Source organism: Branchiostoma lanceolatum, chromosome 14 (genome assembly GCF_035083965.1).
Source record: "Branchiostoma lanceolatum isolate klBraLanc5 chromosome 14, klBraLanc5.hap2, whole genome shotgun sequence".
Taxonomy (NCBI): Eukaryota; Metazoa; Chordata; class Leptocardii; order Amphioxiformes; family Branchiostomatidae; genus Branchiostoma; species Branchiostoma lanceolatum.
The window spans coordinates 15,522,559-15,547,996 of record NC_089735.1 but is presented as its reverse complement, the minus strand read 5'-3'; the positions used below and the strand labels follow the sequence as shown (position 1 = coordinate 15,547,996).

Sequence of the window (25,438 nt, the reverse complement as noted above, 5' to 3'; positions counted from 1 at the left end):
TGCCTTCTGTACAATTAATCCACACGGTTTTGCATATGTAATTTGTGCTAACCTTGGCTCTTATTTGGGGTTAATGCCGTAAATGATAATTCACCAAGGCATTCAGATGCTATTGAGGAATTGAGGAGTGTGTTTAGGAAACTCGAAAGCACAGTTACTGTAGTAGTGTGCGTAATCCAATGGTTTGCGGCCCTGCCTCTGGACCCAGAAGCCGCGCGGTTGATCCCGGCTGTGTCACTCACCCGACATGCACGCTATCGGAAAGGGTCCCAGTCCTTAGGACGGGACGTTAAGCCGTGGTCCACTGTTTGCTATGCTTATCAAAAAAAAGCTGGAGGGAATCTCCCCGGTACAATGAACCTGTAAAAAATACTGTATATAGTGCATGTCTTCTCTGTCACGACCAGAGGAAGAATAGCTCTTCAGTGAGCTTAACTTTTTTTTAATGTCAAGATGAATTCACACTACATCCACCACACTCTTTAGATGTCAGTACATTTTGATATGTCAGTTACGTTTGAATTTATGGATTCTTTTCTAGCAGAATAGTTTTTGAAAAGTTGCTACTCTTAGTTGACAACCTTGTGAGTTTGCTTGCTGAGACTTGGATGAAGATAGCACAACACCTCAGCTTTATACAATGTGTACAGCACGTAGATTGCTTGGATAAACGTCTGGGTCCAAAAACTGTAATAGATAGTAGGGATAGTAACAGCATTGATTTATGACAGTCATACACAATCTTCCTCTTTTTGAGAAATTTGCTACTTTAGCTCAGGTATACAGAAAATACAAGGTGAACATAGATTGACATATCACCATACATTTTGAGATTATTCATTGGTTATAAATGGGAAATGATGGTTTGATAACGTTGTATTCCCAAGAACCGTACATAAATCTTCTCTTTCAATGTATGAAATATTGAGGTTGTCATTTCATCCCAGCACCTATTCAGTCCTTTCAAATCCTTTGCTACGGTGTCGGTATTCTTCCAAAGCTATCATGGGGATATTGAATCATGTGTCATCTATAGAAATACAGATAGTTGATGCATTAGGTAGCCTTAAGGTAATGATTTTAACCGTCAATGTTGTATATTCAGCCCAACAAAGCTTCTCTAAATTTGATGTAGGTGCTACTTGCCAAGCTTTGTGCATTTGCAAGCAGGTAAAAGAAATAAATAACCAAAGTTTGATACTATCAAATCCACACAGACACAATATTTAGCAGTGCAGAATTCTTCTACCTACTTTACCTTTTCCCATACTTTGTCCAATGACTGATGTTTAGTACCAGAATTAAATCCCTCTTCTGAAAGAGTGTCTGCTACTTAAAAAAAAAGTTATACATAAGCTTCCTCCGAGGTACGCTTTCAGAAATGTCCTCGTTCAAAAGTGCCACGTAGCAACCCCGCATCATTACAAATGTATAGTTAACCCCTAAGTGATGTGTTTACCTTAAAGACGGGCTTTGCGAAACTTCACCGCAAGTACCCGTCCTCGTTTGTAAAGCTCAAAGTTCTATCCCAATGTTCCTTAAAGTGGCCGTTTAAGAAAATGATGGAAATTTCCTCACAGTAAGTGCTTGGCAGTTTCCCTGCTGGTGTCTTTAAGTGCTGTGAGGCTCATAAAGACGGGTTATACACAGTAAGAAGACTTGAGGAAAGTGGGGAGAGTTCCTCAGTCCAAACGACAAAGAAGGTAGTAAAACAGAAGCTTTTGTGGAAACATTTTTCTTCATAAAAAGCCCACATTATTTCCGGAATAAAGTTCTAATCTTTTTCACCCTAAGATAAGTAATTATTCGGTTATGAAAACATTCTGGCCTTTTTTCATTCTGTTGAAAAAAAAATTACTTTTCTTTGGGGATTTAATTGTGGGGTCATTTAAGGTGCAGACACTGGAGTAATGAGCTGTTTAAGTTGTCATTTATTCTCTGTAGGCTTCGTTACTGACAAAGGTGTAAGTAGTCTTGGTCTCAAGAGCCTCAAGACGTCTTGAAAAACTCCAGGAGGACCAATTAAAAAGATGCACACGTGAGATATGGAAAATGCATCATTTATTGTGCATTAGGATTCTGGGGTTCCTTATGGTGCTGAGTTAATCAGTTTTCCCCACGGCAAGGTTTTTCTTTGTGAGATATTACTGCATTCTTTCTCCATTATGTTTTACACTTCTTAGATTCAGCACAGCTTGATTTTGAATAATGAAATCTTTTTTTTTGTTAATTTTGTTTTATTGATTTTCATATAACAAACATAAATCAACAGAAAAACAAGAATGTATGGCACAGAAGTCAAATTAACTGTCACAAAATAACGTATGATAATAAGATCTTTATTGACATGAAAAAGTACAGCAACTTTTGTTTTGTCTTCTGCAACTACATACAAACAAACTATAAATACAAACAAACAATTGAATACAAGTGGATTAACCTATGTACAAGTATATCGATAAGTCAAAATATTGAGTTTAACGTATCATTTTGTACTACTGATATTAACTACCTTACAGATTGTATAATCTGAAAATGAAGGGCAATACCAGGAAGAAAATGATATTCAGAAAAATATAAAAAAATAATGTAGAACACAAACGGAATTTACAACATTTTATACATTAACATGGACCAAACACTGTCTTGGGTTACCTTTCAAAGAATTTAAGCCTTTTCTTACTGTCTTCCTTTGAAAAACCTTTTTGATTGACCGATTGCCTGCAGTGCCTGAGGACATGGTCAGGGGGCACCACGCAGACCTACATGTACCCTAACAGGACTCCTGGGTGTCTCGTACTTTTAAGTGCCAGAAGGTCTCCAGCCTAGCTTTCTTTTACAGAGCTCTTTCCGTAATTACCATTGGGACACAGTCAGTGACTTACTGTAAGATTAATGCTGTAGTTGTCGTCGGTGGTGGAATTATGTTTGCAGTTTTCACGGTAACCTATTCACCACAAACTTAAAACCACCTCGAAAAATGCTTGTTCCGTCTTCAGCCAACCGTTCTCCTTGTTTCAACCGCCAATTAAAAACCACCGCAAACACTCCATTTTCTCCCTACATCGAAGTTAAATCTCAGCGAACTTAAAGGCATTTACATTACCTGGATAACTCAGTAGTTGTGACACAGACAGACTGATCTTACCTAGAGAGTTCCCACAAGTGTCAGCCTCCTCCCCTTAAGGTTTCCCCAGTAATGGCACACTTCTCATCATTAAGCACTATCTTAAAGTCTGTAGGGATACTTCAGTACTGAACATACCAGTAAAGAGTTTTGACAAAGACAGACTACCAGTACTTTAGATTTGGAAACACCTTTGCTGACGATTTCTTTACCAGCCCAGGAGGTATAATTTAGAGATAATCTCATCTGAAATTTTATATATCATCCAATCTGATCGGCCAGCTTCTATCTCCAGTTTGCCGCACATAACAGTCGATCAACGTACCACGCTTAGACAAAATGCCACGATAAGTATACTGAGCTGGAGGGAATTTTCTTTCACTGGTACTTGGAGAATCCTTCCACCAATGTGGCATATCCACCACACGACTTACTCAAAAGTTGAACAATTTTAACAACCTGGTGTGTATTACCTGTTTCGGTATGATGTATGATAGTCTTAATGTCAAAGACATGTCGTATTGTCTGGAAACTCTACAGATGTTTTCAAGAAACTCCTTACTCAACAAGAGCTAGTGGATGAAGGATTTACAAAGTCGTGTTTTAGATGCCAAGAATTGAAGAAATGCGTTACGTTACGAAAACTGGCCGTGAAGAATGTTTGTATAGTTGATAGCCGCGAGCCCCAAGTGGCTGGGTGGTTCAGATAGCGTACGCTCTTCAATGTGGCATCTATTTCGTACCTCTTCGGACCTGACTGCGACTAATGGCGGGGCATTATCTGTATCCCGCAGACCGAGCGAACACAACGAGAGTGTCAGAGGTCGCTCGCACAGTTAGAACTACTACAGGTTATCGCAGCAAAAGGGGGCCACAAAGTCGTTAACGTTATTGTTGTGGTTTAGTTATTTAGTAGGGGAAGGAAAATTATGGCACGGTAGCGCGCACACACACTTTGCAGAGACAAGATTAATACAGTATGCATACAAATACTGAAGAATAATGGATAAGGTACATCAGTTGCAGTACATACATCAAGTCGAGATATTGTACGCGCGGTAATCGGTCATGTGGCCCCGTGGCCCACATTCCCTGCCTCCTCCATGCTCCAGGCAATAGTCATGCCGGGAATCTTTCAATATCTGGTGAAGAATTGTTGTAAGGGGACATGAAATGCATTTCAACCTCAGGCCTGGTTTCAACGGCAAGTTTGTTGCTATTTGTACTTGTCTGAAGAAAGGAGAAACTCTGTTGTCTTTTTCGATATCCCTAGAAGGTTCTAACGTGCTTGTTCGAAGTTGGTTTGTCATGTCGGCTTGTATTCTATGGCTGCAAATATTTCCAGGAGTTGGGCATGGGATTGGAAACAATGACATCAAAGAACAGTTATGAAGTTCAACATGGTCACACCACCTCTATTGGTAGAATGGTTGCAATCTTATTCCGGGTGAGAGAAAACTTGAGAAACAAGTTCAAGTATCCAAAAAAATTTCCTTTTAATTTTCTTTCATCTCCAATTTTTCGCTAGGAAGATAGTATTAAATTTGATTGTATCATTTAAAACACACACAGGAAAAAGATTGTTGGCTTTGGAATGATTAGAGTGAGAAGGATGGAAGATACATTGCGGTGAAAGAATCTTGAGAGTGTGTTAAGTGCAGTATGACAGAATCTTTATGAAAAAATGGATCTTCAATACATGTACTGTAAATGCTCGTACCTATCATTAATGACCAACCGTTGTGCCCTCAGATACAAGAAGCGCGAGCTCGGCACGCGGTACGACATGGAAGTTGGAGACCACGACGAAACCTTCATCCCACCAGGCGACTCGCTGAAGGATTTGATCGAACAGTCGCAGAGCTCCGGCAGCGGCTCTGGCCTCCCCCTCCTGGTGCGTAGAGTTTTGTCTGTTTAGATTTTAGAAGGAAGCTAACAAAAACTTCATGTCAGACACTAAAATCTCCCTGCAGTATCGTAAATAGCCACTAGGATGCCCATTATCAAACTTCACCTTTTCCCTAACCCTACCCACCTACCAAATTTTATGACGATCCATTCACTGCATCTCGTATTATCCTAGTAACAAACAAACGGACAAACATAAGATCCGCTGCAGTAACATAGGAGGCCCAGGAGGCCCATTCTTGAACTTAACCTTCGTCTTCCCGACGTCTTCCCACCCACCAAAAGTCATGAACATGCATCAACAACTTCTTGAGATATGCTGTATGAAGTAAAGTGGATTCATTCCTCAAGCTGACCGACATCTTACACACTGCATTCGTCCCTCAGTAAGACTTCTGGAGCCACATAGTTCCCGTTTAGAACTTTGTTTCCGTCTAGAGATATGCTGTTAACACCATGACAAAGCTGAAAACCCTCTGGCAAAGGTAACTATAACATGACCAAATTATATTTGTCACAGGTCCAGCGCACCATAGCCAAGCAGATCCAGATGCTCCACAGTATCGGGAAGGGGCGTTACGGGGAGGTGTGGAAGGGGAAGTGGAGAGGGGAGTACGTGGCCATCAAAGTCTTCTTCACCACAGAGGAGGCGTCGTGGTTCCGCGAGACAGAGATCTACCAGACTGTTCTGATGAGGCACGAGAACATTCTAGGTAAGTGTAACTCGTTTCGGCTATCTAAAGAAACACATTTATGTCTTCCTATGTACCAGGGCTGTCTCCAGGACCCATCCCTCTGTCCTGAGACGGAAAAATATCACCCCGTCTGTCCAAAAAAATCTGGGTTTCCATTACTGTACAGTTTGTGACTATAGCGACCTTAAAACCGCTCCATTTTCTCCCTACCACGAAATTGAATCACCGCAAACCTACAAGCATTTACAGTATTGGGTACACAGCTCAGTTTCAATATATTTGTATGTGGTGGCAATATTCTGAATCAAAGTTGAACTGTAAAATGCCAACACAAAAATTGGACTTGTCCAGATTTTCAACTGATCAGCTCCAGTCTTTGTCAAGGAATGAGCATTATCCACTACTTCTGTGACGTCACGTTATGCAGATAGAACAAGTCACTTGGTGAGCAGTGGATCATAAGTCACAGAAAGTCTATGGCGCCACCCGTCTCTGTTGAGGGTTGGCTGTAGAGCCCGTATGTAGATGGTTTCTTTTATGTTGACGTTGCCTACACTATTACTAACTCATACCTTATGTGTTGTTTACAGGTTTTATTGCAGCAGATATCAAAGGTACAGGCTCCTGGACCCAGCTGTACCTCATCACCGACTACCACGAGAACGGGTCACTCTACGACTACTTGAGGGGAAACACGTTAGATCGAGCGGGCCTACTCCGTTTGGCGTACTCGGCGGCGTGCGGCCTCTCGCATCTACACACCGAAATCTTCGGCACGCAAGGCAAGCCGGCGATCGCCCACCGGGACATCAAGTCCAAAAACATCCTTGTGAAGAAAAATGGCGCATGCTGTATCGCCGATATGGGTCTGGCTGTCAGATTTATCAGGTAGGGTCATCAGGCAGAATGCTGGTCATAGGTCAAAGGTTTAGATATTTGACCTTAATTTGCTATTGTGCTTGGAAAGGGTTTTTGCAAAAAAAAGGCTAGTAAAAAGAAAAAAAAAGGCACAAAAATGGTGCATGCCGTTTTGTAGGTATGGGTCTGGCTGTCAGATTTATCAGGTAGGGTCATCAGGCAGAATTTTGGTCATAGGTCATTGTTGTGCTTCAAAAAGGAGTGTTTGGCAAAATTTAATAGGTTTGTCTCTGTAGAAAGTTAGGTGAAAATGTATTGGTTTGATTCCAAAAGAATGTTTTCTTAAGCTTCAAGGATTTAGCTCTTTTGACATTCTTGTGCAAGGGCAGTTTCAATGTCAACAAAATATTTGGGTGTCAAAAAGTTTGTCATTTTCCTAACATCTCTGTCTCTTTGGTCCAAAGGACACCAGTTTTCCGGTATATAAGAAGCATTAGAACATCAGATTTAATTACCTGGACCATTAAACAAAGCAAAGGACCATCCCTAAACTACACATAGGGAAGGTTGCAGTGAGTGCTGATAGCAGCAAGCCAAGGTTTTAGTAGTAATGAAAATTTAGTTGTCCTGTGGGAGTGTCATCCAACATGCATGGGAGTAAGGCGAGAAATTACATTACTTGCACCATTGAGTATCTAACTGAGGTCTATAAAACGGCTGTCTCACTAGGCTGGATTGTGGCACGTTGGCGACTTCACAGCAACCGAGCAATTTTACAAAGAGCTCAATGAATTTGTGTGTTTTGTTGTCTTCATAGTCATACATGTTCATTTTGCATAATATTTCCATTTTCAAGTCAAAGGTAACACAAATGCAATCTAGGACGCAGTGAGGTTGCCAACATGCCACAGTCCAATGAAACATCCGCTTAAATGAGTTTTTACAAGATAGCTGCCAAGAACACTTAAAGAAAGGAAAAAGATTCAGTTCTGTAAAGTTTGATCATTTCTTTATTGCAAAGCAAAAATTGCATTGACAGCAGACGTGAATTTGTATATCTCTTATTCAAAAGTTTGAAGTAGATAAAAAAAGGGTTGTAATACTTTTAGTTTGGTTCCTTTTGCTATAGATCAGTCTTGAACCCATTCTAAGGCCATACTGTCGAGGCATCAACTGGGATTGGGTCCTACGTTATTGCTTTGTTGCTTAAAACCAAAGGTGTTAGAGGCCGTAAAAGAAATGGCGTATCTCGCCTGGGGGTACGTTGTCCTTTGACCTCCGAGAATGAGGTGGGAAATTTCATTACCTGCCCCATTAAGTTGTGATATCTGCGGATCTGTCATGGCGGTCTCCACTCGGATAACTGCCAGCGAGCCTTATTTGTCTTCAAGGAGGGCCTGCATGCGCTTTTCCGTAAAACATAGCCTACTGGTATTTTGATTCCCGTAATTCGTAGGGAAAGCCGTCTTATTCATACGCAATTCATAGCGAGACATCCACATTTTTCGTTTTTGCCTTCCTTGATTTTAGCGTAATACGTAGGGGGTTCTTCTGAATTTAACATGAAGCGTTGTCAAGACCCCCTTGCAGACCCTCAAGTCATGTGGAGAGGACCAATGAAGGGTCTGCTTTCTCTATTCATGTAGGGCAAGAATTATGTGGGTCTTACTGTGAATATGACATTGCATTTCGTAAATGTGTAATAATCTAGGGTTAATGACCCGTGCTGAGGTGTATGCTGTCATAAGGCCTGGTCGTTTGCTATAACCCCCGAAGAAGATTTATAAGATTTTATGAGATATGAAATTGGAACTTCTGATTGGTTGACGTCAGTTGGGTATATGATGATCATTCTGGTATAATTGTGAGATCATTACTAAGTTTACATCTAGCTTGGACAATTTTTTCAAACTGTCCCACAACAGTTAAAGCTTTCTTACAAGATATTAGAAACACATTACTTTTGCTTTAGACTTTTAGTCTTGCATTTATTTATCTAATGTTCTGTTTAGATCATAACCGTTTTTTCAAGCCCCTGGAAGGCCTGATTTGCGTCTTATTAATTTTGCTTGTGTTTCTAATTTTGACCACTTTTGTTGACCCCTTGGAAGATATGGTGACCACTCTAACCCGGACGCTGACCCTTCCCTGCTCTCCGGCCACTCTGGCTGGAGTATTCGGACCCCCGGCATGAGTGGGGTAGAGGAGTATTGGAGGTACAGGAACCAAAAACATCACCTTATAACTCTATCTCACAGGAGGGGGGCTTGGTTAAAATGTAACAATACGAAACAAAAATGTAGAAATAAATGAAATATTGTGGTACTGATTGTCTCTTTTTGCACAATTTTCTTAACTATGATAATAAATAAGTACAGCAGAATTTGCATGTTTTAATATGCAAATGTGGGATATTTGCTTTTGTATAGTCACTCTCATTTTGTAACTTTCTCTTCTGTCTCTGAAAGAAATAAAACTGACCTAAGTCTTACCCTTCCACCCCACTCACAAATAAAAGCTTTTTATGAAGTTACTAATCTTTCCTTGTAGGTTTCAATCATCTAATCTTCTGCCAGTCCATATATTGTACCTTCCCCTCTTGGTGCAACATATCCTTGTTACCGGTAATCCTTAATACAAAAGGGAACTCTACTAAACCCCCTCTTTTCTCTTGTTCATTAGGCCATGTTGATTGGATTATATGGATGACATCTGCGCGCGCATCATTCTTGAAAAAAGTTTTTGGCCATACTGTAAATCGTGCAGAGCAGCTGAAAAATGATCAAGTATATAAATATATGCCTTAAATTGCCACAAAATAATCAAAATTTGAATCCAAAGACAAAGAAGAAGATGTGAAAGAACGAAAATGAAAGATCTACATGTATTGTTCGGTATACCATACTCTATGTGTTAAGTCATCTGTTCAACCTTCCTGGCCACTTAGATTTCGTAATGAAGGCAGTTGTTTTTTTTGCCAAATTTTTTTTTATTTGCACACTCGCATCAGTCTTGGGCTTCCAAGAGGATGTCACCCATATAATCAAATCAACATGGCCTTACCTTCTGAAGGAAGTAGAAATATGTACAGGTGTTTCAAATGATAGAACATCGCTATCCTTGGTGTATTGCTGAAAAGCTGCTGCTAAGGTTTTGAAAATCGAAAAGTTGTTTGTAGAAAAATGATGATTTTCTTTTGTGATTCCTCACAGCGAAACAAATGAAGTCGATATCGCACCAAACACGAGAGTGGGAACGAAACGCTACATGGCCCCCGAGGTCCTCGAAGAGACCATGAACAAAAACAGCTTTGACGCGTACAAGATGGCGGACATCTACTCCTTCGGCCTGGTGCTGTGGGAGATCGCCAGGAGGTGCATTGTGGGAGGTAAGAAGGGCTACTAGTTTTAAGTTAGATAAGACTGTCATAGAACGTGGTAGCATGCACGGTGTACATGACGAGCGACCCTATGAACATTGAGACTTTCTGGTTGTTTGTTTAGTACCTTTAGGGGTAACACACCAGTTTTGTACAGTTAGAACATGCTGTGAAAGACCAGACTGATAAGTTTTATCTCCTTGCACCGGGAAGGACCCCTACTCTTTAAATAAGTGTGGTGGGTTCTTTAACGTGGTCAAGGTATGGCTACAGTCCTCAAACATGGGGCCTCCGACTTAACATCCCAACCAAGAGAACATCCCTTACCCAAGCTAGGTACTAATATTTTCACCTGAGTGGAATGAGGAAATATGTGTACCGTATAGCTACGACTCTGTGTGAATGGGTCAAACCTATCAGTTTGGTCCTACGAAGCGTGTACATATTGTACAACAATGCCTTTAAGTAGGTTACTGGTTTTGTGAAACAATGAACAAACAGATGTTTTTGTCATCTCTTGACGTACATGTAGCACTACTTACATCCAATCTCCTTCCATTTTCCAGGGATAGTTGAAGAGTACCAGTTGCCGTACTACGACTGCGCGCCTCACGACCCGTCGTACGAGGACATGAGGAGAGTCGTCTGTATCGAGAGGCAACGACCGTCCATACCCAACAGGTGGCACACTGACGAGGTCAGTACAGCAGACCAGGCTATCCGGGCAATTATGTTGTATTGATGTCACATTAAACTTCCCAATGTGATTATCACAGACACAGTTAAATGAGCACTAAACTCCAGAAGGGGGTGTTATTTCCCAAAAGATCAATGTATACATACATACATAGACTTTTTGCAGAATTCCACTTGCGAATAATGTGACTATGTTTTATAAAACAATATGATACTATCTAACCCTATGTAAATCCTACCTTCATCATGAATATTTTTGGCATAAATGAGGGGCAATAAGCACACAAAGAAGGCCAATTTTAGATAAGATATCTGAGAACACATAGCATAGTTTTTTCTTATCGGTCCAGAAATTATTTTTGCCACCTAACTTTTGTCAGGCACATTGTATTCAGTCATAGGCAGAGATTGGTTATAATTTAATTAGAGGGTACTTGGGATTTAAGTAAAATACTGAATGGTTTTTGATGCGCACAGGACAAGTGGGTACCTTATTATATTCTATGAAGTACATTGTAATATATAATTATTTTTTACTTCCTAGAATTATCATCTATGATGGAAAATAACAGCCTTATCTGGAGTTTAGTGCTCCTTTTAAATCCCGAAATGATAATCACAGACACAGTTAACAATGGTGCTAATGTAACATTGCTTATTTTTTACACGTAGGTGCTGCGTCCAATGGCCAAGCTGATGAGCGAATGTTGGGCACACAACCCCAACGCACGTCTCACTGCCCTCCGCGTCAAGAAAACCATCAGCAAGATGATGGTGGAGGCTCAAATCAAGGCATAGTCGCCGCGCCCTTTGACCATATCAGGTCACGAGGTCAAGGTTCACCACCTTTCACCTCTGACCTAACAGGTCATGTATAGGCTTTGTACTGAGTATTTATTCACAGTTTGTATAATAGACATCGAAAACAGTTGGAGAGAGAACTGTAGTCAGAGCTTGCCCATTTTATACATAGTTAAGACTAGATTCAATGCTGTTACAGATACTGTAAAATCTAAATCTGTTTCTACTGAGCCAAACTTTCAAGGAGATCTTGAAGGCAAGATGTGAATATGTAGAAAGAATTGCCTTTGTGGATCGGCCTGATAGTGTAGTATTCTCTGCCATACGCACCACTGGTAGCAGCTGGCTTATTAATTATTACACTTAACAAACCTTTGTAACCACTCAGTGTTTTGAAAAAGGACAGCCCACTGAAAAATCTAATGGTCAGCTTATTTTGAATGCATGGAAAAGACACTCTCGCACCACAGTGCGGTTGGTCAGTTTGCTCCGCACGAAAAACCCACTCGAATTTCGAATTAAAAATAAACCCACTGAAAATAAGGATTTCTAAATATCCTGCGACCTTTCTCAACTGAACCCACTATAAATTTCGCTAACCCCACCATGGATATTTCAGAAGTTTTGCGAACATTGTCAAAGACTCCCTGAAAGAAAAAGAATCCAACTTTAGAGGAACGTCAAACCCACTGAAAGGTCTTCAGAAGTCTGTTTCACTAGCTTGAGCTTTTAAAAGCTAAAATCATTGAATAAAATTTATGAAACCTAAGATTAGGAAGGCAGCGAACCATTGAAACATACCTAAATTAAAATTTTGAAGGAAAAAAAAAAAATTTTGGGGTAAGAATTCTAAGTTGCCTTGGCATAGCCTGCCCTATCCCAGAAACCCAAACTTGAGTTACAAATGTATGCGGCCTGGGCTCCGACATTTCTTATGTATTATGTTTATAATTTATCATGTCTTTCACATCGCAAAATTAGAAATGGGCTTATAGAAAAAGATAGAGGTCATTTGTACGACCAGATTTCCTGTGTTCGTACAAATTTTCATTTCTTTTTGTGTTCTTCCCACCAGGCCACTTTCCTTAATTCTAGCCTCCTTAATTATTGAAATTCTATAAGGCTTTTAAAGAGATAATTATCTCAAAATTCATGTAGACTTATAAGTAGAACATTTTAAATCAGAATGAGGGAATTGTTTTAAAAGTTTAAATTGTAAATATGAATTAGAATCAATAATTTTTATCTTGTATTTCTTCAAATCGTAGATGTTAGTTGACTTGTACAGGCATTTGTAGTGTTTGTATATCATAATCATAGGTCCGCGCGTGTGCATTGTGTTTATAACCCCCCATAACTCACACTAGGCTCATATGACATGCCCCCACCTCGCCGAGAATGTTGAATCCAACAGGTGAATATTTTGTTATTTTTGTAGAGAAGAAAAGAAAGTTTATTTTCCTATCATGATGACAACACAGTAGGATGTAGTTTGGATGTAGTGCGTGCGCGTGTGTGTGTAAGTGAAGAATGACAACCTAAGTCTTGTAAACCACTTTAAAGTAGTACTATAGCACACCCACCTATGTATAGTTGGATTGAACTGTGTATATATGCTGTGTTTGGAACAGATTTGTGGCTTTGATATTGTACAGCATAGTAAGAATTCTCGAGAGTACCAGTTAACTTCTAAACACATGGCCTGTCTAAGAGTTTTTAGATCAAGATGCTCTCACAATCTCTAGCTAAATATGAACGCTAAGTCATCTTCAAACCCTCCTCACATCTAGTGCAGCTCATTAATTATAGTATACAGAGTCTACAATGTACAGGGAAATTTTCAAATGAAAAAGCCACTGGCATGTCCCAGAAAACAGCAGTATCGTTCAACATGCTTTGAACAAGCTCCATACAGAGTTCTCTATTTTGATAAAAAGAGTTGTCATAGCCTTGAACCATTTCTTAGTCATTCTCGGGGCACCAAATGTGGTCGCAATGTTTAACACAGAGCATCCCAAGAAGACTGATAATGATTTGAGGCTATCAAAATAGAAAAACAGCAGAAAGACACAGACAAGTCCCAGGCAGTTGCTCATCGTAGTTATGTACCATAGATTTAACCAAAATAATGTACAGCACATCTTACTGTAACAACTCAAACTGTCAATAGAGTAAAGACAGCGTAAGGAACACAGAAGGACACTTCTCAGTAGTGATAAGGACTTTTGGGATGCAGGCATCCCCACATCTTACCCTCACAACAGCACTGCCCCCCTCCCCACACCAACACACTCAAACAGATACATCTCCTGTAAATTTATTCCTGTAAAACAAAAGAAATCAGTACACTGGGACATTGTAATTTGTGCAACTTAATCATCAAGGAATGCTCTGTGCAACCCGATTTGATGAGCCATAATTTTAAAACGCATTGTAACATTTTGTCAGCTCAGAAATGATGATTTTTAGCAGCTGTACATATCAACCTTTGTATAGAGATTAATTTCTTAGTATACAGAGAGAAAGAAGCGGAGATCTGAAGAATTGTTCTGTTTAACATACCCATCCTTGTCTGCTATTAAGATTTCCAACAACTATCTCTTTGTAAAAGACAACAAAATCTTCTGTTAGATTTCCCAGTGTGGTTATCAACAATTTAAGGGGTAAGACCACATTTTCAATCAAACTGTAATTGAAATTAAGACACTCAGATGTTGAGTTGAAGAATTACAACAGGCAATCATGGGTGTGTAGATTGTGATAAAAGGAGAGAGAGAGATACTGTACTGGACAGGTCCGTGCCATGAAAACAATGTAGAATTTAAAATCATTATCAATATATCTATAAACAACATTGTATTCATGATTAAAAGAGGAGTCTTAAATTTGATATCACACTGATATTTCTTATGATAATTGGTCCAATGACTTAAAAAAAACGACCGCTGAAAAATGATTTCACACTGCTTATAATCTTGATAGTTATAAATTTCTCTGGAAAGTTTATGACTGTAGTTTGGTAATGCGAGGAATGGTACATAGGCGACTGATATAGGATGTGTAAAATGTAAGGTAAGGTATGGACAGGCCAGCGGAAACAGACAACCCTCCTACAAGCTATGTTGTACCCTTGGTTGTGAATGGTTAACTGGCGAAATGGTTTGTAGTATTTAGTGAGAGGGTGAAAGAAAGAAATCACTGTAGAAGAATTCTATTGAAATTACTGTACTGTTTTGTAATCATGGATATGATTGGTAAACTTGGTCTGTAAAGAAAAAGGCTATCAAGAGGTGGTCTTCCGACTGAGGTTATGGTCAAAAGAAGTAAGAAAACCGGATGTAAGGAGAATTTGTTTTAGAGATAACAGTTTTATGATCTACTAGTATTCTCTATAGCTGAGTTATGATGGAGATAGACATTCTCCCAACTGTAAATAGATCCACAAGCCACAAGTTTGTTAACAGCTTTTGTATATGTTTGTTACTTGACATTGTTGGTTAAATATGGTTTATCATTAATATCATTACTAACCAAGTTTGTTATCAATATTAACAGTTGATGTTGTGCTGTTTTCTTCTGCTGTATGTTACAGATGTGATATGGAAATTTTATAGTGATAACTGCCTCATCTGCAAACTAGTCAGATGGGGGGAACGTTAAGCTATGGATAGGTTATCAAGGGGACTGATAATTGAGAGAACATGATAACTCGTTTATCACTCGAGATATGCTCCTATTTATCGCATACTTATGGTACACATTATGTCAATCCTGTTTTGTCACTGGATTTCAAAACAAACACTGTCGGAGGATGTGAAAGGGGTTTTAAGAATTATTGATCAATCATTTTCTCCAACTTGACATTCTTTTCAAAAGATTTCCTTAGCCATGGTGATATTTTAGAAAGAAGTGCAGGCACAGATGCGATGTACTGAAATATTGGTAGAAGCAGTAATTCTGTATCCCCTTTCATAGCCTCAGAAGCATTTTTCCAGTTGCCTGGATGGTATCATGTGATAATCATAACGTTTATAATACAACCCAAACTGATAATCGGATGTGAAATTGTCAAGCCAAACACAAGAAAAATGTTGTCTCTTGTAGTGTACAATGACATGTGTCCAATGGTAAAGTGATGTACTTGATCCAAGTGTTCGGAAGACATATTATTGGATTCATGTCGGGGACTTGTAAGAAATGTTTTCGTTTGGACCCTTGTATAGCCATTTCAGTGATGCGTTGTCACACTGTCTTATGGAAATAGTTGTGAGATATTAAACTTTTATCATGCTTCCATTTTGAAACCTTTGGCGTGTGTTTGTTTATTTGTTTGGTGATCAGCTATTTATTCTAAGTTGACTATTTATTTATTCTATACAAGTTGATTTCCAACGATTGTTATGAACAACAGTGGTGACGGTTTTGGAAATATTTATTGTTTCGGCCTTGAAGACCAGATAAGGATAGTTATTATACGGTCCGGAACACCCGTATCAGGCCCAGGTATGACAGAAGTTCGCGTACGCAGTACTGGTAGCTGGTGGTCTAAAAGCGCCATCTAGTGACTAAAAATATTATTGCAAGCAAATGTACTCGGGTGGAGTTACCAGGTGTCCCCATGGGCATGCGGTGGCGTCAACTAATCGCTAAATGTTTTCTTCACCTATATTACACAACAGTGCTGATTATATTGCGGCCACTGCTAGTACTAGTCCCCCGATCGAAACATCTGCTTTGAGAATAGAGTTTGTGTTGGCTCAGTGTCTGACGAAATTCCTCCAGGCTGTCAGCAAAACTTGTCTGATTTTTAAAATATCATACCTGTGCCACGTAGACGTGTTGTATCATTCGACGAAACTGGAGTTAGATATATATACAAAGAGGGGGGGGGGGGGTCAGATGTTAGGGCCCGTTCACACTTGTGCGTATGTCTTGCGTATGACTCAAGTCCGCATGAGTTGCGTATTAACATTTTTTGGCTTAGGGAAAGTTTGCCGGAAAGAAGTTGTTTTCTACTTTGACCCGCTGTTTTGCAGCCTGGTTATCGAGCCGAAAAGATTACTTCTCCGGCCGCAAACGTTACCTAAGACAAAAACATGTCAATACGGAACTCGTGCGGACTTGAATATACGCACAAGTGTGAACGGACCTTGGCACATAACGTCTTCGAACTACATGTAGGTCTAAGTCCGCGCGTGCATGTACAGTTATTTTTGTCGCCTTACGTCCGGATGGTAACATATATCGGTACCGGCCTTCGGAACTCATCCGCTAATGTTTGTTTGATAGTTTATATAGTTTAAAGATAACATGGATATTGTTTCATGTCAGCAAAGCGCAGATGTCAGTATCCCACGAGCCGACAACTACTGAGCATAAGCGTAGAGGAAGTGTGTATGAGTGCGCGCGTGTGTGCATATTTGTGTGCTTGTGTGTGTGTGTGTGTGTGTGTGTGCGTGCACGCGCGTGTGTGCGTGTGTGTGTGTGATACTCTTAGAATGCACCGCTACAAATTAACGTGCAAGATTCATGCAGTCGTCCTCTATTGAGTATATAAATGCTATCACAACCAAAGAATCCAGCCAGTTGCTTTAATCATTTTGTATTACGTATACGAAATAGTTACTGTCACCGAATAAAAAGACTCTTTTTACACAACCAAGAGATTTATTCAACCGATGTTTCGGTGACTACATGTATCTGTCACCTTCTTCAAGGCAATTCTGACTGGTTCACAGGTGTTGCTGCTTATACATATTAATGAGATGCAAACGCAAAATATTTACATATGTACCATAACAGGGGATAGTATCACTATGCAGCTGCATATCTGTGCTGCATTGCTATGTGAACCAGTCAGAATTGCCTTGAAGAAGATGACAGATGGTCACCGAAACGACGGTCAACAAATCTCTTGGTTGTGTAAAAAGAGTCTTTTTATTCTATGACCTACCAACCTGATGAAACTATTCACGGAGTTACTCTCACCATTTCTAAAGGGTATACCTTTGATAGCTAGGCAAAAAAATTATATTGTATAATCAATAAGTTTATAAACGTCATAATGAATATATTTGCCCAAAATAAAAAAAAACTAAATTTGCATAAGATTAATGTCGGAACTGCCGGGCGTCCTTGACAAATATTTCGTACCACGCACAGCTGTCTTCGGCCTGTACTTCACTCACTAGTCCTGATCTCAGACGACAAACACGCACCATGAAGCTTCTCCTTCTCTTCGTTTTCGTTGGCATCGCCGCGGTGAGTTGGACTAGTATATGGCTGTATTAAGTATTACATGTTTTGATCAAGAAGTATTGTTTGAGATTCTTTTAAAGGCTGCTCACTAATGGGTTCCGTGGATTTTATATCAAGTATTGGTCAGTTCTGTTCATTGTTAGCGTTGTAATGTTGCTCTGCTTTTAATCAGATTCTAGACTGAAAAATCAACGCAATCCAGTACTGCTGTTGATTTTTTATAAGACTTTGATGAGTTGTTTGACCATGTCATGCCTCTGCGAGTTTTTAAACGGTTTATCATAACCTGAACACGTCGGCAAGTTATTGAACCCGTTCAAACGTTGCCATACTGTACTCTTTCGTGTGTTGGCAGGACGTACCGCTGTCGCACTGGCGGGTCGTACAAAATCGTACAGAGTTCCAATGTGACCATGAGTGTTCGTATTTGCAATACTAATAAAGGCTCCCGATGTATTCTAGCTTGGGTTATGATACATGAAGTACTAAACCGAATCACAATCTCTGAAATCGGCTGAAAGTTTGAATCCGAATTTTTTATCCAATCTACAGGCCAAGATCTGCCAGGATGATTCGGAGTGCGAGATTGACGAGTGCTGCACTCGTGGAAACCTCCTCCTCATCAGGGTAAGGCGTATTCTTTTTTTCCAAAAACATGTGACGCGGCAAAATTTACTAATAGGTAAGTACACCTATTGGTTAGGCCAGCGGACACGGGTTCGCTTCCTGGCTCGAAGTTGTTTCCTTGGGGAAAGGCACTTAACAGTGACGACTTTTTTCACTCCACCCAGGTGTAAATGGGTTTTGGTTTGGGAGGTTAAAGGAGTCCTAAACTCCAGAAGGCGGTGTTATTTTCCACTTGATTATGTGTCAATGAATACATTATCAGCCGACTTTTTTGCAGAATTTTGCTTATGGTGAATCACACAAGGTGTGTTTTTTAAAACAATATGATACTCATTAAATTCGACACATGTGTTAAACCCGTTCTACTATATGGGTCTGAGATATGGGGGTCCTTCAAAACCCCAAAGTTTTGTCCTATTGAATCCGTACACTTAAAATTTTGCAAATACGCACTTAATCTTCCAAGAACAGCTTGCAACCTTGCAGTACGGGCAGAACTAGGGAGGTACCCCCTTCACCTAGAGGCCTCCCTAAACGCCATTAAATGCTTTCTTAGGATGCGCCACAACGTACCAGCTGACAGTTTACAAGCCGACGCCCTGTTATGCCAACTTCAATTAGAAGCCAATGGCAAAAAATGCTGGGCGTCCGGTGTCCGTAACATGCTAGAGGAATGCGGTTATGCCTTTGTTTGGAGCCCACAAGTGTCCTTAGCAACAAATTTCTCACATATCATTAACTCCATTAGTCAACGATTAAAAGACATCTATATTCAAACATTCTCAGCCGAAATTCACAACGATAACAGGGATAAATCTTACAGCAACAAACTCCGAACTTACCGTCTGTTTAAGTCATTGTATAAAGAAGAAGAGTATTTATCCATTAGCAACATCAAACACAGAGTGGCTACTACTAAACTCCGGGTTAGCTGTCACAGATTACATGTCGAAACAGGAAGACACAACCGCACGCCTCTACAACATAGACTTTGTCAACATTGTAATTTAAATCGAGTAGAAGATGAGCAACACTTCGTCCTAGACTGTAAATTATACGATAGCGAAAGAAGTGTATTTTTTAACCTTATTAAAGAAAAATTCCCATTTTTCGAATATCTTAATGCAACAGACAAATTCATATATTTATTACGCCTGGATAATCCTTGTATTAGAAATATTGTCTGCTCATATATTTACACATGTACAAAGAAGCGAGAAGAAGTCGACTCTACTGGACTAGCTTAGTTTAATAACACGTTTTGTCTACACTATATGTTTACAGCTTGTATTGTTGTATCATTGTATGTTCCATGTGTTAAGTTAGACGACCTGTACCTAGCCCCTCGGGGCATGAATGCACAATAAAGGTCTTTCATTCATTCATTAAACACTTGCAGAGCCTACCCATGTATTCCCTATGTGTAAACATACATCTTTAATGGTGAGTATTTTTGGCATAGATGAGCCAATAAGATATAAAAGAACACAAAGCAAGACGAGTTTGTCTTTACCACCCTGACATTCTTTTTGTAATCTAACTTTTGTCAGGCCTTGTCAGAGACATTGTAATAAGCCATAGGCCGAGGTTCTTGAATTAAATTAATCAGAAAATAGAGGGTCACCTGGGGGATTCGGTAAAATACTGAATGCTTTTTGATGTGCACGGGACTAGCGGGTACTTTATCGTATACTGTAAAAAGTATTCATTTTTACTTCCTAAAATTATCATCTATTGGAAAATAACTCCCCCCTCTGGACTTTAGGAATCCTTCAAAGGCTATGGAAAGGGAGGAATGGACTCCGTTTCCCAATTGCCGTGTATACGACACAATTAATTAACAACCCACTGTCCTACGGTCTAAAAAACTCTATCCGACCTTTACCAAGTGCGCCTTAGAATGTTTGGCAGTCCGTTATTCGTGAGTTGTACATAGGGTTATAGAAATCGAATCGTATGGATGGTAAAAATCGCAGAAAAGGGTCCATGAGACATACTGAATAAAAATTTACTGATTTGTCTTTTTCGACTCCCTTCTAGGAGTGCTTCAGGTACGCCCAGGATGGAGAGGACTGCCACACCGGCGACTACTCTCTAGTCGGCTACTGCCCGTGCGGACCCGGTCTGTCCTGTGAGGACGCCGGAAACAGCGGCTTCGTCGACTTCTTCGCCGGGGACGGATGGTGCAGGCCCGCGGCGCCCTCCGCTTAGATTCCCGCCAAAAACGGTTGCTTCACACGGCCAGAGAGATGTTGTAGGAAACTTGCGTCGGCAAGCTAAGCAACATTAAAGGCCAATGAATAGCACCGCGTGTATATGTTTTCATTGTAGCAACGTCTTACATTGTCTAGTTTGACGTTACATACTTTCTTTTCGTCAGTAATTTGTTTCATCAGTTTATCAAATCAACATATACCGGGTTCTTCGTGACACATCCAAAGGTTTATTGACCTGTGTGTTTCGCCTATAGATGGTCTAGCAGCTATGCAGAACAAACACCTGGCGTAAAATCGCCATGGATCAAAAGCGCCATGTAGCGGTAACATATATTAATGCAGTACTACAAGTAGAATTGTCGTGCAGTCCTTCAATTAACTGCTAGAGGACGCCTTTGATCCATGCACGTCACCTTGGAAAGTTTGCTGTTTGCAGCATATGCATGAACCGACATAAAGTCGCCAACAAGGCAAAGGGATGTTAACTGCCTGTTGGCGATGGGAAGGATTTATAAGCCAAAATGTGAGTGACAAATTTAGTCTCAGAGACTCGATATAATATTCTCCAAGCAGAGGTTTTGTTCGAGTAGGGTAGGAGTGTCCCGGATTTTTTACGTTCCTCAATCCCGGACACTCCTACCCTACTCGACCGAAACCTCTGCTTGGAGAATATTGATATAGTAGTTCAGCAGAAGAGGTGAAAGATAGTGCCAACTTCACGAACAAACTTCAACTGGGACGAGCTTAGGAAATCTTGGGTTGAGCTTAGAAATTACATTTGCATCATGATTCTGGATGCTTGTTCGTCAAATTATAGCCTTAGCAACTTTATTTTCCACTTCCTTTAGGTAAAAAAATGCCTTTGATCTCTTGCAATCATCCCACTGAAACCCTGACTTAGAAGCGTACGTATTTCTTGGGCTTAGAAAGATGTTCTTTGGTGGGGCTGCTTGACTGCTATTTCTATTTTCGGTTTAATCCTGTTCGTTAGATGAATAAGGTTATATGGGCGCGAAGAATGACCCATAACTAGCTATGTATTAAGTAACTACAAGTCATTTGTCCATTGATGATGAATGATAACAAATATTAACATGATTTCAACATTTAGTTGTTTATTAATAGCAAATACTATTAAGAAATAAAACGTAAGTCTTAACAAATCTTAAAGAATGTAATGTTTGTACCTTGCTCAGTTCCAAATGATGTATCTAAATCTCAACATAGATGCAAGTTATTACTTGCACATTGATGTACAAACAGCAATAACAAATGATAGTTCAATCTCAACATAAGTGTACTGTTTAGATATTGTATTCAAAGCAAGATTGTAGAAAGGCCGGAAAAAAAGATGAATTGGAGAGGTTTCAATAAGTGATAGAATCTAAATCTGGCTTCTTTGTTATGCCACAGCAAGTACATTTTATGGATGACATCCTCCGCGCACTCCAAAATTAATAAGATAGCGCGAAAAAAAACAAGGCGGGCCAAAAAAGAAGATTCCTATATTTTTAACTTTTGAGATCATAATTCTTGTTGAACAAGAATTGAGGCGACGAAATATGATATCATGACCAACAGGTCTTTTAGTCTTGTATTCAACCAATGTATTAGTCCTGTACTCATTCATATTTGATATAAAACCTCCTTGACTCAACAGTAAACATGTCCTTGTAGATGTGTATACATCTCAATAGACTGCTTTAGCAGAAAATGATGATTATGGCTTATGCAGAACACTTAAATGACTATTTGATTAGTCCAGCTGTCAATACACAAGATAGTAACCTGTCCTGGGTGCTGAACATTATTTTGATACATACATAAACGTATGCTGAACGCCCACCTGTCCTTGGTGCTGAACACCACACACGTAAGACACACAAACATACTTGTTGACGAACACTTCTCACACACAAACTCTAGATATTCTTTATCCTTGATTCTCGTATACCTGTATGAGGTGTTGAAGTTTGGGCTTTAGTTTTATTCAGATCAACAAATAGCCTCATAAGAGGCTATTCTTCCTGTGGTTTGCACATTCAAATTTACACATTGCAATTAAAACATACAAAGGCATACAAAGTGACAGTAGAGAACAAAATAACATAGTTCCTTGAAAGCAATATCTATAGCCCAATACTTTGCCACTTGTCGACTGTGTTGTTCCATAACTGAGACATTCTGTATAGAAAGCGCCTTTTCTCGGAGTTAAGTTTTGGTTTCGGAAGTCTGATTGTGTTTGTTCTGGTTGAGCGTGTTTGGTAGTTGTGGATCTATGACTGGAATGTGATTTTGTCGTACAGGGCCTTTGTCATTTTTTCAGTTTTCTCTCGTTTTTTAACTGATATTTCTCATGTTTAATTTTTATGATTGATTACATATCTATATTGATGGTCGTCTCCTTCATTTTATCATAGAACACAATGGATTAATACATTTTCTTTATCAAGTTAAACATGACAGACAAAGACGCCCCATTATTACGCAACTCAAAAGTAACGAGCTTGCTATATGCTGATGACATAGTTTTTGCTGTCTGAAAGTCAACAAGGACTGCAAAGCGCAATAGACACCATTGGAAGGTATTGCCAAAAGTGGAAACTTACCATCAACCTTACTTAAACAAGATCATTGTATTCAGCAACAAAAAGGACACATCTTCTTAAAACTTAGTTTTCAGTTATTCTTCAGAAGCATCGAAGTGGCTTCTTCTTATTAATACTTAGCTGTTGGCTTTACAGCTGGGTGTAGTTTTAACACAGCGATGAAAGCACTACAAAAGAAGGCTCTACGAGCGCTGGTCAGCATCAAATGTACTCTTGAAGACACTAGAGCTCCTATATCAGTCTACTTTAAGTTATTTGATCAATGTATAGCTCATATATTGTTATGTAGAGCAGAAGCGTAGTGTAATAGCAAATTGAATGATAACTCTGCGCTTGAACAAACACACTTGAAATTTTGTAAACATATCCTAGGAGTAAGAAGAAACGCTAGTAATTATGCCAGTAGAGCTGAACTCGGTCGTTTTCCCCTATGAATTGAAGCGTGCTGTAGGATGTATAGTTTATATTATAGATTAGTTCGAAATGTTCCTGTTGAAAGTCTTCAGTATGAAGCTTACATACATTACATGTGCAAAAAGACCTTGTCAGAAGTAAAAACCCTGTTGGTTGTGGAACATTAAGACAGTTCTAGAGGAATCTGATTATGCCTGCCTTTTTACACACGATTATATTAGAAAACCCTTCCATCTCCATGAACTAAGACAAGGATTGAAAGATATATTTAGCCAAAATTCCAATTCAACATTACAAACAAAATGCAGGAAAACATTATACAACTCAATTGAAAACGGTGGACTAAACCTCAAGAGTTTATATGCGTTTTCTCTTACTATGAAATCTTCATGAATCCCTAAATTGTATTTTAATGGAGATATGTTTACCGCATGGTTATTAAGAATGCATTTAAACCCCCTATAATGTTATATTTGGAAATTTAGCCACTGAAACTTGTCTTGAAAATCAAAAGACATATTTGCCTTCGCCGTGAGGCAGAAGGGTATGCGTTTGGTCTGGATATCTAGAATGATGGTGTCGCCGGTATAACTCTCGAAGACAAGGTCGGATGTTGGTGGATTTTGGTAGGTAAGTTTCTGTTGGGAAGACGAAGGTCAACTTCGAAGATGGGTTTTCTGTGATGTTCCTTTGGCGCTGTAGTGGAAGTTTTGTGTTTGACAATTAGTTTGTCTGCGACAAAACTCGAGAATGATTTACTGCACTGGATCGTGATGAAATTTAGTAGGTTGTTGGGGGTAGGGAAAAACGAAGGTTAAGTTTGAAGGTGGGTCTTCTGAGGGGTTCCTACGGTACTACAGGGAGCATTTTATTATCTAAATTTTAGAGGATGATAACTAAAGCAGGTTTTGGTGGATCTTAATTGTTTTGGGCAGATAGAAACGATTTTTGATGATTAACATAATGAGATGCGAATCAGGTCATTCTTTCCATGATTAGTAAGAAAAAGTTGAAATTCCCTTTCAATTTGCTATTATGTCTATATATTCAGGTTAAATTGCACTGACAGGCCTGCGGGCAGATGACCTACTTTCCCCGGGAGCGCTCCTCAAGGCTTGCCTGTTCTTTTTCTTGGTCTTCTGCCCAAAACCAAGTAGATATTGGGTGGTAGCTCTACCAATGGTATTGCAGAAAGTTATATGTACCTTGTACATGGTTCTGATGTTATATTTGAGATGTAGGTACCTTTAAGAAAGGTAAATACACCTGGCGATAAATTATGCTTATGAGGACCTCATTTGCATAATCTCTACTGAAACTTGTATTTCCCTTACCGCAAAAGCTACGGATGTAATATTTGAGATGTAGGTACCTTTAGGAAAGGTGAATATGCCTGGACATAAATTATGAGGACCTCATTTGCATAATTTTTGCAGAAACTTGTATTTCCCTTACGGTACATGCTATGGATACCATATTTGAGATGTAGGTACCTCTAGGAAAGGTGAATACACCTGGACATAAATTATGCTAATGAGGTCATGCAGAAACTTGTATCTTCCTTACGGTACATGCTACGGATGTCATACTTCAAATGTAGGTACATTAAGGAAGGTTAAATACACCTGGACATAACTTATGCTAATGCAGACATCCTTTCCATAATTCATGCAGAAACTTCATAATTCCCTGATAGTAAATGCTAAGGATGACATATTCAGGTGTAGGAAATGGGAGGGGATATCCTGCATTTTCTCGAAAATGTTGCCTTTCTAGTAAAACGTTTGCTTAATTGATAAGAACATGCCCTGATTCCAAAGTTGTCAATAACGGTAATTTGATACATGCAT

General features: G+C 39.5%; 1 protein-coding gene and 1 long non-coding RNA gene across 4 annotated transcripts in view; both read left to right on the top strand.

Annotated features, from left to right (window-relative positions):
• The window catches only part of LOC136448822 (bone morphogenetic protein receptor type-1B-like), a 44,049-nt gene extending 31,121 nt beyond the window's left edge, over nucleotides 1-12,928 (top strand). For 2 of the 3 annotated variants that reach the window (XM_066448474.1, XM_066448473.1), the window contains exons 5-11: nucleotides 4,880-5,021; nucleotides 5,556-5,748; nucleotides 6,321-6,618; nucleotides 8,700-8,804; nucleotides 9,801-9,976; nucleotides 10,534-10,664; nucleotides 11,336-12,928. In XM_066448474.1, coding sequence (XP_066304571.1) covers nucleotides 4,880-5,021; nucleotides 5,556-5,748; nucleotides 6,321-6,618; nucleotides 8,700-8,804; nucleotides 9,801-9,976; nucleotides 10,534-10,664; nucleotides 11,336-11,461 — 1,171 coding nt within the window. In that variant the 3' untranslated portion in view covers nucleotides 11,462-12,928. The remainder of the gene's footprint in view (nucleotides 1-4,879; nucleotides 5,022-5,555; nucleotides 5,749-6,320; nucleotides 6,619-8,699; nucleotides 8,805-9,800; nucleotides 9,977-10,533; nucleotides 10,665-11,335) is intronic. The other variant, XM_066448475.1, reaches the window with a different exon arrangement.
• A 4,664-nt stretch (nucleotides 12,929-17,592) lies between these two features.
• Nucleotides 17,593-20,655, top strand: LOC136448838 (uncharacterized). Its single transcript, XR_010757929.1, has 3 exons — nucleotides 17,593-17,725; nucleotides 18,275-18,349; nucleotides 20,390-20,655. It is a non-coding gene; the product is annotated as an uncharacterized lncRNA (long non-coding RNA).
• The last annotated feature ends 4,783 nt before the right edge of the window (nucleotides 20,656-25,438 follow it).